Source organism: Lepus europaeus, chromosome 18 (assembly GCF_033115175.1).
Source record: "Lepus europaeus isolate LE1 chromosome 18, mLepTim1.pri, whole genome shotgun sequence".
In the NCBI taxonomy this organism is placed as follows: domain Eukaryota; kingdom Metazoa; phylum Chordata; class Mammalia; order Lagomorpha; family Leporidae; genus Lepus; species Lepus europaeus.
Genome location: NC_084844.1, coordinates 21,427,926 through 21,445,304, shown reverse-complemented (window position 1 = coordinate 21,445,304; position 17,379 = coordinate 21,427,926). Strand labels below are relative to the sequence as shown.

General features: G+C 43.9%; 3 protein-coding genes across 3 annotated transcripts; 1 reads left to right on the top strand and 2 right to left on the bottom strand.

Annotated features, from left to right (window-relative positions):
• The first annotated feature begins 2,572 nt into the window (after positions 1-2,572).
• LOC133746627 (max-interacting protein 1-like) lies at positions 2,573-4,979 on the top strand. Its single transcript, XM_062174806.1, is given in 1 exon segment — positions 2,573-4,979. A coding segment is annotated over 1 exon segment (687 nt). The 5' UTR covers positions 2,573-2,663; the 3' UTR covers positions 3,351-4,979.
• A 1,074-nt stretch (positions 4,980-6,053) lies between these two features.
• LOC133746767 (keratin-associated protein 3-2-like) lies at positions 6,054-6,391 on the bottom strand. The gene has a single exon (XM_062175019.1). The coding sequence runs from the start codon at positions 6,351-6,353 to the stop codon at positions 6,054-6,056; it is 300 nt and encodes a 99-aa protein (XP_062031003.1). The 5' UTR covers positions 6,354-6,391.
• Positions 6,392-14,736: 8,345 nt separating this feature from the next.
• LOC133746731 (keratin-associated protein 3-2-like) lies at positions 14,737-15,238 on the bottom strand. The gene has a single exon (XM_062174975.1). The coding sequence runs from the start codon at positions 15,198-15,200 to the stop codon at positions 14,901-14,903; it is 300 nt and encodes a 99-aa protein (XP_062030959.1). The 5' UTR covers positions 15,201-15,238; the 3' UTR covers positions 14,737-14,900.
• Positions 15,239-17,379: the final 2,141 nt, after the last annotated feature.

Below are 17,379 nucleotides of genomic sequence, written 5' to 3'. Positions count from 1 at the left end.
TCTTGAAGTGGCGAGCAGAGAGTGCCTGCAAAACTCCTTTGCTTTGACTCCAAAAGTCTCCTTCCTTCGGGAGACTTTTATATAGCACCTCCCTGCCCTGGGTATTTACAGGGGCACCAGATGTTTTCTGTGTCCCTGTCGGTACCAGTTTCCATACAAACATTTCATTAGTGCTGTTTATTTACGCAGGAAGACTTCTATGCCTCATAAAAGAGGGCTAACTTCAGGTTGCTAAATCAGGCCCTGCACGATTTCCACGGGTCAGTGGGACAAAATTCTTATTTCAAAAAATCATCATAGAAAGTATTGTCCTTTTGACAGAAAGAAAAAATTCAGCCAAGCAATAATGACAGGTACAACCCATCACCAGGAGGAAAACTACATGACCCCAGAGTTTGATTCTGTGCACTGATCCTTGTGTCTACTTTCGAAAGCTAACCTGTAAGACCTGTGCCTGTTTATGGGGCCCGGCACAATGTAAACAGCTCCCTTCAGCATTTCCACTTCCTTATCTTTGCTTTAAGTTTAGAGCCTATGGACTCCCCTCTTCTACTTTTAAAATGAGCACTACAACTCAGTAACGTTTATTTGTTTGCGTCACCCCCATAAAAATGGTGAGTGTGATGGGTAATATTGCCCTGCTTTTTGTGAACAGTGACATGTGTATGTCTTTTAGTGTGTGTGCTGTGCACATGTGTGTCATCTCCCTGTATAGCAATAGAAGAATATTGTGTGCTGCTGATGGGAGCAAGTTGTTCCTGGCAGAAAAAAACATAAATTGGTCATCAAGACCTGGAATTGGATCTTTGATTTTCTGAAACTTACCTCCTCTGCGTTTCCTGCACATCCTTTTTGATCAGTTATGCTATTTTTTAAACTTGTATTTCTAATAAGACTGAAATGGAAGTTCTGAGTTACAGTCTTTCTTTCTTGGGAAACCCTCATTGATTACAACCTCAGGGTAGGGGAAAAGAAATCACGGAAGTCTTTTTTTCTATATATTGAATCTATTTTTAAAATTTAATCAAGTCCTAAATTCTGTGAAAATTAAAACTCCTGGAATTTGAAGAATAAAATTCTATCATATTGGTCCCAAACCAGCAGTTTCATTGGGAGAAGTCTCTGCTGCAAGAGTGGATGGACGGGGACTTGAGATGTAACTTTGTTCATTGTCTCTTGGATTCAACTTCTATTATGAAGCATAATCTAGTTCTTGGCTTTAATTGCATGTATGTCATTTTCAAAGATGCATAGAAAAGATTGACTTTAGAAACTTTAACATCCTTATAGAACAAAACCCTAAGAACCATACAAAGTTAAAAACTTTATGATCCAGAATAATCTGAATTTGTTTCCCTAACTGTGAGCTCTGCTTCCTAGGTAGCTGCAAAGGAGGTAAAACTGGAAGAAATATCTATAAATGGATTATTCACTTGGAAAATTTGAAGTTGAATTTAATGATTCCCTTTACATTTCAACACCTACGTTAAAGTTCCTAGAGTGTGTCTTGGTGTATGGATGCTGTTTTGCAAAGGGCATCAGTTCAAGTATTCAGAAATACATTTGAGAGTCAAAAATCTCTGAAAGAAAATTATAGCCCACAGTAACCTAGTGAGTCAAAAGAAGAAATATCTTGGGAGAGAACCCATGTCTTGGTTGTCCATCACAGGTTCCAGTTAATTAAGATATAGCACGTAATAGATCATTATTTTAAAATCACTGTAGGTAAAATGAATACTTCCTTCTGTCTGGAGCTAGTTGTAAAATGTTGCTTCCTTGTCATTGATGTTTATACAGGGTAGGACTACATACTTTGGTTCGATTAGTTGGGTAAGGTTGTATAACAACCTATAGCCATAGTTCTCATCTTGGAACACGGAAATTGCCCAGAATTCATTTATATTGTATCATTCTGATAAGAAGGGAACATTGGGAACAGAGGGAAATGAATAGAGGCCATAGAAAAGTCACGATAGAAGCCATCATTATATACAAATATATATATGTAAATATGCTCCTATCAATACCAGTTTTTGTATAATTCAAGTCTTTTTTTTTGTCGTGGTCTACTTTAGAAGTTCACACTTTCTGCCTTGGAAAACACAACTTAATCTCTTGGCCCGTCTCCTGTTAGTCCTGTGTGTCTACTCAACATTATGGTTCTTACTCTCTTGATGTGTCCTTTCTAGAACATCAGCTGAATACCAAGGTACCCAGAGAGCTTTCTCCACTCTCATTGGGCTGCAGCTTCCATGTATATTAGTGGCAAAGCGCCTCTGATATCTCCATTCAGCTTCTAGTCCCCTGGCAGCCACTCCCTGTTAGGCCTCAGGGAATTCCATCCTGCCTACATGCAACCCAGCCCCATGCAAGGACTTGAGAGGAACTTTCTTACAGACTTCTGCACCTGCCCACCTGCATCTTCTTCCTCTCCAGGACAGCTGTCCAAACTCCACATAGAAAGCCATTTGTGGGCGCGGCGCGGCGCGGCGGGGGCGGTGGGGGCGCCGGGGGCGGCGGGGAGCGCGCCGAGCCGCGGCCGGACTGGCCGGCCGGCCCGCCGCACATGTCCGAGGGCGGCGCGGGGCTGTAGCCACCTGCGGCGCCTCCTGTTGGCCGGGGAAGGCGGAGTGGAGAGGCCCCGGTGGCCACCCGCGGTGCCCATGGAGCGGGTGCGGATGATCAACGTGCAGCGCTTGCTGGAGGCGGCCGAGTTTTTGGAGCGCCGGGAGCGAGAGTGTGAACATGGCTACGCCTCGTCGTTCCCCTCCATGCCGAGCCCCCGGCTGCAGCACTCCAAGCCCCCACGGAGGTTGAGCCGGGCACAGAAACACAGCAGTGGGAGCAGCAACACCAGCACTGCCAACAGATCTACACACAATGAGCTGGAAAAGAATCGACGAGCTCATCTGCGCCTATGTTTAGAACGCTTAAAAGTTCTGATTCCTCTAGGACCAGACTGCACCAGGCATACAACACTTGGTTTGCTCAACAAAGCCAAAGCACACATCAAGAAACTTGAAGAAGCTGAAAGGAAGAGCCAGCACCAGCTCGAGAACTTGGAGTGAGAACAGAGATTTCTGAAGCGGAGACTGGAACAGCTGCAGGGCCCTCAGGAGACGGAACGGATACGAATGGACAGCATTGGGTCAACTATTTCTTCAGATCGTTCTGACTCAGAGCGAGAGGAGATTGAAGTGGATGTTGAAAGCACAGAGTTCTCCCATGGAGAAGTGGACAATATAAGCACCACCAGCATCAGTGACATTGACGACCACAGCAGCCTGCAGAGTATTGGGAGCGACGAGGGTTACTCCAGTGCCAGTGTCAAACTTTCGTTCACTTCCTAGAACCCAGCATGAAAAACAAGTGCAGGGCAAAATAATCACTGGGCCAACTCCGTACAATCTCTTTAAATTGGGTTCATGATGCAGTCTCCTCTTTAAAACTAAATGAAAGAATACTATACTTGAACAAAGGGTCAGAAGACCTGTATTTAAGCAAATACTCAGCAAAAAGTGGGGCACGGCCTCTCCAGCAGAACAAATATTCCTAATATGCATATTGGAAAAATCACAATTTCTAACAGCAGCAGAAAAACCTGTCTGATATTTTCTTGATTTAGTGTTAAGACAAAGAGGACATTAGAGATTCTGTCCTCTTTTTCTGAGTTTGCTCATACCATGTTGAGTAAACACACTGAAGAATGGGATTATGTTCCCATCCTGAGCTTTATGGCCCTAAAAACAAAATCAAACCTACAGTAATGAAAAGACAAGATAATCAGGCATTATTCTTGGATAGCTAGAGCTATGACAACTTAGCCTGGGACAATTTATCATGAAGCCTGTGGATGATGAGTTCTTTAAAAAAAATTAAAAAGCTCATTTCATGCTCTACAAAAGGAGAGACTCCCATGAAGCCTTTTGAAAGGGATCATCATGCAGCTCAGCTTTCTGTTGGATTCCATGCTAAGCAAGCTAACCTTTTCCCGCATCGTTAGCACTAGGGCACCCAAATGCCCGCTAGCCAGCCCACCGCCCCTAGGCCGCATGGGGGGCAGTCCATGCATGACAGCCTCTGTCACACAGGCCTATGAGTGTGGACTGGGGAGCCAGAAGGGAAAATCGTTCCACGTGCTTCTGTGTCCACATGGGTCAGAAGAGTTGTGCACACAGGTTAGCAGGCCAAGGTCTGAGCCACGGCAGCATTTTTATTTCAGATTTTGATAACTGTTTATATGTGTTGAAAACCAAAATGACATCTTTTTAAAGCTTGTCCATAAAAAAAAAAAAAAAAAAAGATGTCTTTTATAGTGGAAAAACACATGGGAAAAGAAATCATCTATTTTGATGCAGCATTTGATAACTAAAACACCTCACACCTCACTCTTTATAGTGCACAAAATGAATGAGGTCTGGGTTAGGTTAAAAAAAAAAAAAGTCAATGCTGTTTTTGTTTTCTTTCGAATCATTACCTTTTACCAGCTTTTAACCATCTGGTATCTACAGTAGACACACTATCATAGTTAACATAGTTAAGTTCAGCACTTGTCTCATTTTCATGTTAAAATCTGCTTCCATTTCCCTACAGGCAGTCTCTCTCCTTCCTCACAATCCTATTGTGCAGGTGCTATTGTTGCTCTTATGAATATTTTCAGAAATGTTATTTTCTTCTAAGTGAAATTTCTAGCCTGCACTTTGATGTCATGTGTTCCCCTTGTCTTTCAAACTCCAAGGTTCGCTTCTGGCCCTTTCCCTTACCCTGGGAAGCCTTCTTGGAGACTTTACCCCTGGCTGTTTGGACTTTGTATACTTTAAATAATTTAACTGCCCTTAATACTTAAAAAAAAAAAAAGCTTTATGATTTTCATAACTTATTGCTGATTTTAATGGGTTGTTAATTTCAGTCCTATAGTTTTATTTTATGTTTAGATAGGGCTGGGCCAGGAAAAACAAAATAAAGACAACCATATTTAGCAGCGCAAAAAAAAAAAAAAAAAAAGAAAGCCATTTGTGTCTAGAGCAGAATGGAGTTTTTTTTTTCCTCTTGAATTTTCTCCTCCTCACTTCCTTGCTCAGGAGGTGACATACTCCCACTATCTACTCCATCTCTAATACCACCTTCTCCCCCAGCTCCTTTTTACCACAAGCTGCAGCCAATTGTCTTTGTGTCTTCTGTTTATCCTCATGCAACCATATTAATTGTTCTCAATGTTATGGTCCCTAATGCATCAGGACCAGTAAAACGCAGGACACATAATAGATATTTGCTAAATGTTTGTTGAGTGAATAATGACATTCTTATATAATGAGATGTTTTTCTTATCCGGATCAGGTCACTTGGACTAGATGATATTATTCGTTGTATTTGGTCTTTGGGTCATGTTCAGTATGGCCCAGCCTATATTAAACGCTTTTTTGGGGGTAGGACAATTCAAAGAAAGTCTACTTTCAATTATGCCAATATACTGGACCATCTCATGAGCAAGGCCACCTAGTTTTCTAAGAACAGCCAAAGCAACAAATATTTCTATACTGCCACTATTTTCAGTTTTACTGGTAGCCCAAGTTTTTCTTAAGATGCAGTCATTAGAAATTAAGAAACACAGCTAATGAATTAACAGAAATAAGCAAAAGTAGTCATAGACATTTGTGCTATGCCAGAGACACAAAATTTATTAGGATGATGATGAAGAAGTTCTTCAGTTTCCAGAAATATACCACCTAGGGCTGGAAACAGAATTCCCAAAGCACCCAAAGAATGATGCCCTTTAATATGAAGGAATCCAACAAGTTTGGGAAGTCCATGGCCGTCGGCTACTTAAACTATGCTTGGTTACATGGTTACAGAGAACAGCTACATGGGCATTGAAAGTCTCTTGGTATCTCTATTTTTTAGGGAGTGGGGTGGGGAGGTTATCATTGATCCAGCATTTCTGTTCCATCTTCTAAGACAGAGTAAATTAGTTACAGGTGCTGAGACAGGTGACCACTAAGACTTCTTCTGGGTTGACGTCTTCAGTATCAGGCGCTGAGCAGAGCCCCCGCCCATCAGCAGTTTCTTGGGATGCAGGGATCACAGGAGTTGCTCTGGACATAGGTTGTGAGGTTGAGGGTCTCCAGGCTTGGGGTTGGCTGGGGGGAGTTGAGCAGGAAGCAGGAGGGCACACAGGGCTGAGGGATGTGGCAGGGTGGGGGGCAGTTGTCACAGCAGGTTGGCTCCAGCTGCCAAACCGTGTGGGGGCAGGTGCTGGGCAGGCAGACTCCGCAGCGGCAGCATTTGTCAGAGGAGCAGATGGTGGTGGCGGGGCCGGTGGGGACGCTGCAGCAGCGGGCAACACAGCAAGCCATGGCGTGGGAGTCGGGTTTGCCTTTGGTTCCTAAGGACGGTGAGGTTTCTGAGGTGCACATGTCTCCTGCAGCCTTGGGCTTTATATACCCTTCCCAGTGGGCGTGGGTCCAACCAGAAGGCTTCTTTCCCTGTTCTTGTTCATGTTAGTGCGCCCATTATCCTGTAATTGTTTTAACATTTAGATGTCTGCCAAGAGTCTCTATTCTCCTAATTAACTTTTATTTGAGTTCTTTGCTAAATGGGAACTGCTTGCTCTTGCTGTTGGTCACCGGAGCAGAGCACAAGCTTTGTGTTGAGTCACCAAAGGCTCCTGCCGGGAGAACTCCAGCACCAGCCCTGCTGAGGAGCTGTGCCCGGCAGCCTCATCCGGGCCACTCAGCGCCCACTCACTTTGCCTCCTCTGTGTCAGTTGGTCTGGTGAAGTATTTGTGTTTTGATGCATTTGATTTTGGTTACCTTCTTTTAGATTTGAGGCTTTTGGAAAAAAATTACACTAATGTGGAAAAACATGCTACTGAGAAAACTGGGATGTTAAAAATATCGTTTCTAGCTTTTTACTATAAAATATATTTATTTTAAAAAATAGGGAATTGTAGAAAAGTATAAAGGGAGCAACTCATCCATAACCCTGTCACCAGGAGAAATTCTTGGGGAGGGTGATATTTGGTGCAGCAGTTAAGATGTCACTTGGAACGCCAGCATCCCATATTGGAGTGGCTCTGTTCACATCCCACTCTGCTTCCAATACAGCTTCCTGCTAATGTGCACCAGGGGAGACAGCAGGTGAGGTCTCAAGTAGTTGCAACTCTGCCACCTGTATGGGACACCCAGATGGAGATCAGGCTCGTACTTTCCACCTGACCCAGCCCAGGCTGTTGTGGGCATTTGAGGAATGAACATGCAAATGGAACATATGTCTCTCATTCTCACTCTGCCTTTCCAATAACTGTTTGTAAAACACAGGCAGGCATTGTGGTACAGTGAATTAAGTTGCTGCTTGGACCCCCCCCTACATTCCATATTGGAGTTCTGGTTCAACTCCTGGTTATTCCTCTTCTGATCAGCTTCCTGCTTGTGCACTTGGGAAGCAGTGGATGATGACCCAAGTACAAGTACAGGCAATGAAAGCAAAATTAGACAGCTGAGATTATATCCAACTCAGAAGCTTCTGCACAGCAAAGGAAGCTATTAACAGAGTGAAGAGACAACCTACAGAGTGGGAGAAACATTAGCAAACTATGCATCTGATAAAGTTAATATTCAGAATATACAAGGAGCTCAAGAATCTCAACTATAGCAGAACAAACAATTTAGTTAAGAAATGGGCAAAAGATCTGAGTAGACTTCCTTCCTTCCTTCCTTCCTTCCTTCCTTCCTTCCTTCCTTCCTTCCTTCCTTCCTTCCACCCTGTCTCTTTTTCTCCCTCCCTCCCCCCTATTTCTTTTGTAGAGTTAGAGAGAGAGAGAGAGAGAGAGAGAGAGAGAGAGAGAGGTCTTCCGTCCGCTGGTTCACTCTCCAAATGGTTGGATCGGCTGGAACCAGGTCGATCCAGAGCCAGGAGCTTCTTTTGGTCTCGCAAGCGGGTGCAGGGGCCAAAGCACTTGGGCCATCTTCCACTGCTTTCCCAGGCCATAGCACAGAGCTGGATCAGAAAAGGAGCAGCCTAGTAACAAACTGGTGCCTATATAGGAAGCTGGTACCACAGGCAGAGACTTAGCCCATCATGTCATAGCACTGGCCCCCTGAGTAGACATTTTTGAAATACAGATGGCCAACAAACACATGAAAGAAGTAAAAAAAAAATGCTGGGAAGAATGTGGAGAAATGAGAACCCTAATACACTGTTGCTGGGAATGCAAGTTAGTACAGCCATTATGGAAAACAGTATGCAGATTTATCAGGACAGAAGTAGATTTACCATGTGACCCAGCTATGCCACTTCCAGGGATATATCCAAAGGAAACGAAGTCAGTGTTTAAAAGAGATACCTGTTTATTGCAGCCCAATTCACAATAACAAAGATACAGAACCAACCTAGACACCCATTAACTGATGACTAGATAAAGAAAAGACATATATATACCTACATACATACATATGTACACACACATACATACACACATATAAAATATATACATACACATACACACACGATGGACTCTTAGTCAACCATAACAAAGAATGAAATCCTGACATTTGCAACACAATGGATGAAACTGGAGATGATTAGGCTAAGTAAAATAAGCTGCAGGGGCCGGCCCCATGGCGCAGTAGGTTAATCCTCTGCCTGCAGCACCAGCATCCCATATGTGCGCTGGTTCTAGTTCCTGTTGCTCCTCTTCCAGTCCAGCTCTCTGCTGTGGCCTGGGATAGCAGTAGAAGATGGCCCAAGTGCTTGGGCCCCTGCACCCGCATGGGAGACCAGTAGAAGCACCTGGCTCCTGGCTTTGGATTGGCGCAGCTCCGGCTGTTGCGGCCATTTGGGGAGTGAACCAATGGGTGGAGGACCTTTCTCTCTGTCTCTCTCTCTCACTTTCTGTGATAGTGAAAATAATCCAGACACAGAAAGACAAGTTTCACAAGTTTTCTCTCATAAGTGGACGTTCCTATATGTATACTGAGAAACATGGGATATGAATGTTTGTAAATGCTATCTTCACTGAGTTCACTGCTTATATCATACGTACCCTTCTTCTTCTCACTTTACTATCCTTTTCAAGAATCCATGCTATATATTAATGTGCCTGTTTCAAGAAAAACAGAATATATGTGTGTATACAATTTACATGAAGTAAATATGGCAAAATGTTAAAATAAACTGGAAGAATTCTTGGATTACAATACAATCAAGTGAGGGTGTTTTTATCCAGCTATGAAGCTGTGGCCCCTGTTTCCGTGGAGAGGCACTTTGGCCTGGGTTGCACAGTGCAGTGGTTAAGAAGGGGCAGGCTGTGACGTCAGAGAGCGTGTGTGCAAGCTACAGTCCTCCACTTACTTCCTGTGTGAACACGGCTGCTACTGATTCTGAGCCTGGAGAATGTAAAGGCTGAGTGAGACAAATGGGTAAGGCATTTAACAACGAGAACTGCATTTCTCGCCTCCTGGAGGCTGGGAAGTCTCAGGCTGCAGCAGATTTGGGGTCTTCTGAGGGCCTGCTTAGTCCTCACGCAGTGGGAGGGGCCAGGCTGCTCTTAGGGGCCTCTCCATAAGGGCACCAATCCCACGTAGGAGGGCATCTGCCCAAAGACCTCACCTCCTAACACCACGGCCCTGGGGGCGAGGCCTACAGTGCATACGCCCTGGCGGGACACAAGCATCAGGCTCCACTAGGTGGACAGCATACAGTTGCAAACAATAATAAAATATACACTATTCTTTAATTTTTAATCCCTTGTAGCTAGTTGATTCTCACAGAATGGTTTTATTGCAAAACTTTTGTATCCATTACCTACCTATTGTTGGAGTTTTACCATGACCTAACAAATGGAATAGCACTACAATCTGCTACCACTTTACAGTAAATGTATTGGGAAATTAAGTTTGATATATATTTTGCTGTTAAACTGTATCTTGGATGCAAAAAGTACCTACTTAATTAAAGTAGAACTTATTTCAGCTCAGGAGAAAATAAAACTAAAATAAAGAAATTCACCATTAATATTATTTCCATATCTACTAATTTTTGTAAAGATTCACTTATTTTATCACATTATTGGAATCATATACATATATAACTTTTCATTTAAACATATAAAGGAATATTTTTATTATCTTATATTCTTGGTATACGGGGCAATTTTCCTTAAAATATTTTGTAAAAATTTATTTGAGAGGCAGAGAGAGAGAGAGAGAGAAAGAGAGAGAGAACGAGAATGCTCTTATCTGTTGGTTTATTCACCAAATAACCACAATGGTCATAGCTGGCCAGGTCACAGCTGGGAGCTGGGAGCTGGGAGCTCAATTCAAATCTCCCATGTGAGTGGCAAGGCTCCAACTACTTGAGCCATCACCTGCCATCTTCCAGTATCTGCGTTGGCAAGGGAGGGAGACTCGGAGCCGGAGCTTGGGTTGGACCCAGGCACTCTGATAAGGGACGTGGACGTCCTGACCTCTTAAACTGGGCCAAATCCCTCTCCTCATAATCGTATTTTTAATGTCTCCTAGTGTTCATCATATAGTGTACTCCTCAGTTACTTAAAAATTCCATATTAAGCATTGGATTCTTTTCAGCTTCTCCTTATGATAATTGTGGCAAAAGAAAGCAACTATATATACATTGTGTACATTTCCAATTATTTCAGAAGCAGAAATATTTATTGGATATTATAAACAATTATTAATTGCCAATATTTTAAGGCTTTTGATATTGTCTGCTGTACAGAATCATTGAACTATATTTTTCTATTTATCTATTTCCATCAGCTGTGTTTGAAAATTCCAGTTTCCCTTATTTGAAGATTTATTTATTTATTTGAAATGCAGAGTTAGAGAGAGAGAGAGAGAGAGAAAGATCTTCCATCCACTGGTTCACCTCCCAAATGGCCACAACAGCAAGAGCTGGGTCAGGCCAAAGCCAAGGACCAGGAGCTTCCTCCAGGTCTCCCATATGAATTCAGGGGCCCATGTACTCGGGCCGCCTTCTTCTGCTTTTTCCAGGCCATTGGCGGGGAGCTGGACTGGAAGTGGAACAGTCAGGACACAAACTGGCGTCCATATGGGATGGATATTTTATTTTAAAGGTATTTGCCAACTTGAAGGGAGAAAAATGAAATTTCATGGTATTTCTTTTATAATTAGTTTAAAACACTCCTCCATGTGTATATTGGCCATTTGTCATTCTATTAAGAATGGGCTTGCTTGGTCTCCTTCCCTGCCATTTGTGTGCAAGTTGAATGGTTAGCTTATGTCTTCATAGTTGAAGTAAAAGAAAAATGTAAGATCACAATGCTTAATTTCAAGTAAAATTTCTACCACCTGACAGTTACAGGCCTGAGCTAGAAGAATCTGTTGCCTTCTGATTTTATTTTGTTTTTGTCCCCTTATTGTAATGTGTTTTCTCCTCAAATCAGCTGTGGCTGTGGTGGGAAAGACTTGGATTCTGTTCCATTTCAGCTGTTAGCCTTCAGCCACAGATCAGGGTTTAAGAGGGAGCACCAGGTGGGCTGCTAGCCAGTGCCACCCTTGTGCCTCAAGCCGTCTCCACTCAGCCTGCACCCACTCATCCTTCAAGCCCACGATCCTGTCACATTCTTCCCACCTCCCCTGTGAAGTGTCTCTGTGTCTCAGTGATCCAGCTTCGCTAATGCATCCTGGGAGGTAGCAGATGATGGCTCAAGTTCTTGGGTCTCCACCACCCAGGTGGGAGATCTGGATGGAGTTCCTGGCTCTTGGCTCTGGCTTGGCTTAATCCTGGCTGTTGCTAGCATTTGGAGAGTGAACCAGCAGGTGGAAGATCTCTCTCTCTTTCTCTGTCTCTCTTTCACATGAAAATGACAAAAAGGAACAAGAAGGAAATTCTTCTGACACTTTGAAGAAAAGAAAAATGACTTGCAGACCTTCTGAATTAGAATTTCATGGCAGTCTTTTACCTGAAATGCTACTTTCAACCTGAAAGGTTCAGGAACTTGTTGCTGTTCCTTTAACTGTTCTGTTGTGTAGAACACTGTGCCTTCTACTTATCAGTAAGACTTCAAGTTACAGATGAAAAGTAATTATAAGTAACAAGTTTAGGGGCCAGTGCCATGGCGTAGCAGGTAAAGCTGCTGCCCGCAGTGCTGGCATCCCACATGGATGCCGGTTTGAGTCCTGGCTGCTCCACTTCCAACCCAGCTCTCTGCTATGGCCTGGGAAGCAGTAGAAGATGGTCCAAGTCCTTGGGCCCCTGCAACCTGTGTGGGAGACCTGGAAGAAGCACCAGGCTCATGGCCTCAGATGGCGCAGCTCTGGCTGTTGCAGCCATCTGGGGAGTGAACCAACCAATGAAAACCTCTCTCTCTCTCTCTCTCTGCCTCTCTGTAACTCTGCCTTTCAAATAAATAAATAAATCTTTACCAAAAGAAAGTAACAAGTTTATGGTAGTGAACTCATCACTTTTATTGCCAATACTTACAATACTTTATTAAAATGTATTTTCTCTGCCTTGGTCTAAGCGACCTGGGAATTACTCAGCTTTGGTTATAAACTAAGACAGTGCATCTAGAGCGGTGAGACAAGGTACCTTAGACGGCCTGGTGACTCACTGGTTAAAAACTAAAAACAGCACCCCATGGAGTTGAGCTAGCTTTGGTGTGGTGTCAGAGATAATAAACATGCTTTGTTTTCGGAAGCAAAGGGTCGCTTTGTCCTCCTGTAAGCTGTTGCAGGAAAAACAAATGATTCATTATTAGATGGGAGATTTTTCAAAGGGCTGAAAATCATACATGCATCCAAGGACTTGTCCAGTTTAATTACACCTTTCCATAGTCAGCGAGGACAGCTGCGATGGTGAAGATGCAAATAAAGGTTGATAATGAAAAGAAACAGAAGTGCAGGAGTGCGATTGTTAGTCTCTCACTTCCAGGTGGCAGCCCCAAGCTCTTTGCTCACGGCCTTTGTCTCTCTCCCCTGGGCTTCCACGGGCACCCACCCCTGTCACTCGCGGCTACCCCAGAGCTCCCAAGGCCTGCGTGATTTACTGAGGCCTTGTTCTGGTGTGAGCAATCGCTCCCCTCTCCTACAGCCGTCCCGTGCTGTAAGGCTTAGCCTGGACAGCTCCAGGGCTTTCCCTAACCCTGACAACCACTCACTGAAGGGGCATTTAGAGGCTCTCCTCCCCATCACAGCAGGCTCCCACAGCCTGGGCATTGCACTTGTATGACACACATGCTACACACGTGTTGTGAGTACAGCCACTAGTCTGTCCCCGTCGGAGGGCCCTTTAGTAATGATGTTTCTTTTTGCTCTTTCTACTTGCTGCGCAGGGGTGCCTGGCACTGAAAACATCCTAGCCAGGGGCAGCAGTGACCTGACCAGTCTCTCCTTGAGAGTCTGCTGGGTTCCGTCTCTTCCACCGCCTGGCTTCTGAGTTCTGTTCATTACAGTGCAGCTGACAGTCCCTGGTGCCTCAGAGGAGCCCTCCCTGGGTGCTTTGAGAGCATTGAACCATGTTTGTTTAAACGCAATTGCTTCTCCCCTTCTTTGTTCTACCCTGCCCCCCCATACATTCTTTCCATTTTATTTTAATGTTTTTGACTCGTGTCTTTATGTGTTGTACATGTATATATATTCTATATTATATATATGTTTTGCTTATTCAACATAACTTTATTTATATGACACACGTCCTTAATCTCACTAGACTCAGAAAAATGGTAATCTGCGTGAGATCAAATTAGTAGGCTATTAAAATTAAGTAGGTTAAACCATGTTCGGTCAGTTTTAGGTCTGGCTCTCAACATAGCCCATGAAAAGTATAGGCGTTCTGCTGATTGCTGGAGTACAACTTTCGAGTGTGGTGACAAACAGAAACAGGCTTCTGTGCCCTGCGGCTGGAGCTGGGCTCCTTATGTTCTCTCACAAAGGAAGTGAAGCCAAAGCAGGCTCAGTAAATGACACAGATCTTAAGTTTCAGTCCATGCTCATTGTGATCCATGAGCCAACATGTGCTTTTTCTGTTATAATTGAATGTGATGATTTTGTTAAATAATCTCACCTTTATTTCTGCTGCATATGTTAAGTTAACGTCGTAGCCTTGTTCATTATGTCTCTGGCTCGGTGAGTTTGGGGAGCTTTACCGTGGGGCGGTAGCACAGGGCTTCAGAATCAGACATGCCGGGGGCTGCGCTCCGGCTTTATGAGTAACTAACCTTGTGATGTTGACAACGTTGAATACCTCGTACACCTGCCTCTTTCTCATCTATTAGGGCTGTTTTAAGAATTAAATAAATTAGTGCATGTGAGTCACCTGGCAAAAGAAGGTCAATAAATGAAGCCTGGTCCCCAAATTATGTTTGTGGAAAAGGGAGGAAGCAAAGGTGAACAGAAAAGATGTCTAGTTACGAGTTAGCAAAAAAGTGGCGTTAGCTCGCTAGTTCCTGGCATTTGTTTAATCGTTTATTTCCTTAAAGGTTAAAATGATATTTTTAAAAGGGAAGAAATATACCACAAACTCTAACATAAACGAAGAACACATCTTGCCAGGGAATTAAAGTTTATTGGAAAAACTCATTGGGAAATTTCTTTAACCTCTATGAAAATACTCAATGCAAGAAATAAGACCCAGGAAGCATATTAAGCATATTGACTGAGAAAATAAAGTCTGAAATATTAAAGAATTCAATAGTATTTTGATATTAGAAGACATTTCATTTGTCCAAATTAACCAAATAGTTAAGAGCCGAATAATCATAGAAAAAGTCTTGGTTTTCTTTCCATTAAAATCAAAGGTGGGGTTTCCATATCTTGAGCTGCTGGTCTACCTGCACATCTGCTAGACTGCTGAGGCAAGTGGATCCTGGACAGACAGCTCTGGGCTCTTCAAGGCAGGCGCTGAGCAGAGCCCCCGCCCATCAGCAGTTTCTTGGGATGCAGGGATCACAGGAGTTGCTCTGGACGTAGGTTGTGAGGTTGAGGGTCTCCAGGCTTGGGGTTGGCTGGGGGGAGTTGAGCAGGAAGCAGGAGGGCACACAGGGCTGAGGGATGTGGCAGGGTGGGGGGCAGTTGTCACAGCAGGTTGGCTCCAGCTGCCAAACCGTGTGGGGGCAGGTGCTGGGCAGGCAGACTCCGCAGCGGCAGCATTTGTCAGAGGAGCAGATGGTGGTGGCGGGGCCGGTGGGGACGCTGCAGCAGCGGGCAACACAGCAAGCCATGGCGTGGGAGTCGGGTTTGCCTTTGGTTCCTAAGGACGGTGAGGTTTCTGAGGTGCACATGTCTCCTGCAGCCTTGGGCTTTATATACCCTTCCCAGTGGGCGTGGGTCCAACCAGAAGGCTTCTTTCCCTACTGTTGTTTATGACACCATTTTCCCCTAAGATTCTCTAATAAGTTTGGTATTTTCTTGTCTCCTAAGAGTTTCTGCCCTTATTAAATTCATCATATGTGTGACTCATTGACTTGTTATTTTTTTTCATAAGATCATCACATTTTATCTTTACAGAGTCTGGCATGCCAAACATTGAGTGAATTATGGGTAATCAGTCCAAATGACAGTTCCGCTGTAATTTTGAAGGCTAAAGTGTTTTTTTTTCCTGTTAATTTTAAATTATATGCATAACATGATATGATCTCTAATGACTAATTTTAGAACAAGCAACTAAAATGGTTAATTGGCCCATTTTCAACTCAATAAAGTCAATAAGAATTTTGGCTACTTATAGATGAATGTTTTGCCTATCTTCATTTCACATATATTTGCTTTACTTATCGATGATATAATTCAGTTCTACTGAGCAAACAAGGTGACAGAATGGATAGGATGAATTCCCTTTTCACCACTTTTAATGAATCTATAATAAGTTTCCAAAGAATAACTTTCCTGTGAGTTGTTCCCTTTAAGAGTCTCTATTCTCAGAGTTCTACCAATCTTACAGTGAGTCAGAGTGTAAACTGACTGGAAGGAAAGACCCACTCGCTTGCTGTCCTCTGCTAAGTGTCCCTTTAAAGAAACCCAGGGGCAGACCTAGTGGTTAGGTTGCCAATTACACTGCCTGTGTCCCCTGTCAGAGTACCTAGGGTTGATGTCTGACTCCAGCTCTTGATTTCCTGCTAATGCAGACAGAGGGATGCAGTGGTGATGACTCAAGTAGTTGAGTACCTGCCACCCACATGGGGACTTGGACTCAATTCTGGCTGCCATCAGCCTGGCCCAGTCTTACCTACTGTGGACATTTGGAGAGTGAACCACTGGATGGAATGTTCTCTGTCTGTCTGTCTGTCCTCTCTCTCTGCCTTTCAAAGAAAAAAAATAAAATAATCTATCTCAGTCTTCATTTTCATATGACTGATATGATATTGGTACTTTAAAAACAAGATGAAGAGGGATGTGTGTGTGTGTCGGGGGGTGTTTGGCCTCGTGGATATGATGCAGTGCCTGCGATCCATACCCTAGTCTAGTCTTGATTCCAGCTTCTGCTAATGTAGACCTGGAAGGCAGCCATGATGGCTCAGGTAGTTGGGTCCTGTTACCCACTTGGGAGACCTGGGTTGAGTTTTAGGTTCCCATCTTCAGCCTCAGTCCTGCCCTGGCCATTGTAGGCTTTTGGGGAGTGAACTAGTAGGTGGGAGCTCTCTGTCTCTGCCTCCGTCTGTCTCTCTCTCTCTGTGTGTGTATGTGTGTGTGTGTGTGTCTTTATATCTTGCTATCTTTAAAATAAGTAAATATAAAAATTTTTAAAAATAAGATGAAACTGGTGCTTACAAGAAAAATCACAATTCACAGAATGATAGTGGGTTATGGAAGGGATCGGATCCAGTGTAATTTAGAAACTGTCACTGAGGGAGCGGCAAGATGGTGGAATAGGAAGGGAGCACATTGATAGTTCAGCAAGACACACAGGTTAATAAAAGTGGAGATACTGCAGGGTCAAGGAAGAGTAGGGGAAGAAACAGCAGCGGAAACTCTTCCGGAACTAGTGATTCACAGTGGACCTGCGTGGAGAGCGTGGGAGCCCAAGTTCAGGACACCAGCGGCAGACTCAACGCACCAGCGCTGGAACGCGAGGTGAGCCGAACCTCCATAGCCCGAGACACCAGCGGGCAAGCAGAAAGAGGAGGCTAGAGGGAACGAGGCTTGAAACTCCGTGGGGAAAAGTTCACCAGGCTAACTAGAAGAGAGAGAGGAAAAAAAAAAGAAAAAAAGTGACCAATACGGACACGAGTTTCTCTCCCTACACTCACCCCTCAAAGGCGAGCAAGACAAAGAGCAGGCGCCATTTTGGACATACGTCATAAGCAGGGCGACCTCAGGTCTGCACCGGCCCTGAGCCTAGCAGAAAAACCTGACTCTGGGGGGAGGGGTGAAATAACAGGAGATTAGCATCTAACTTGGCAA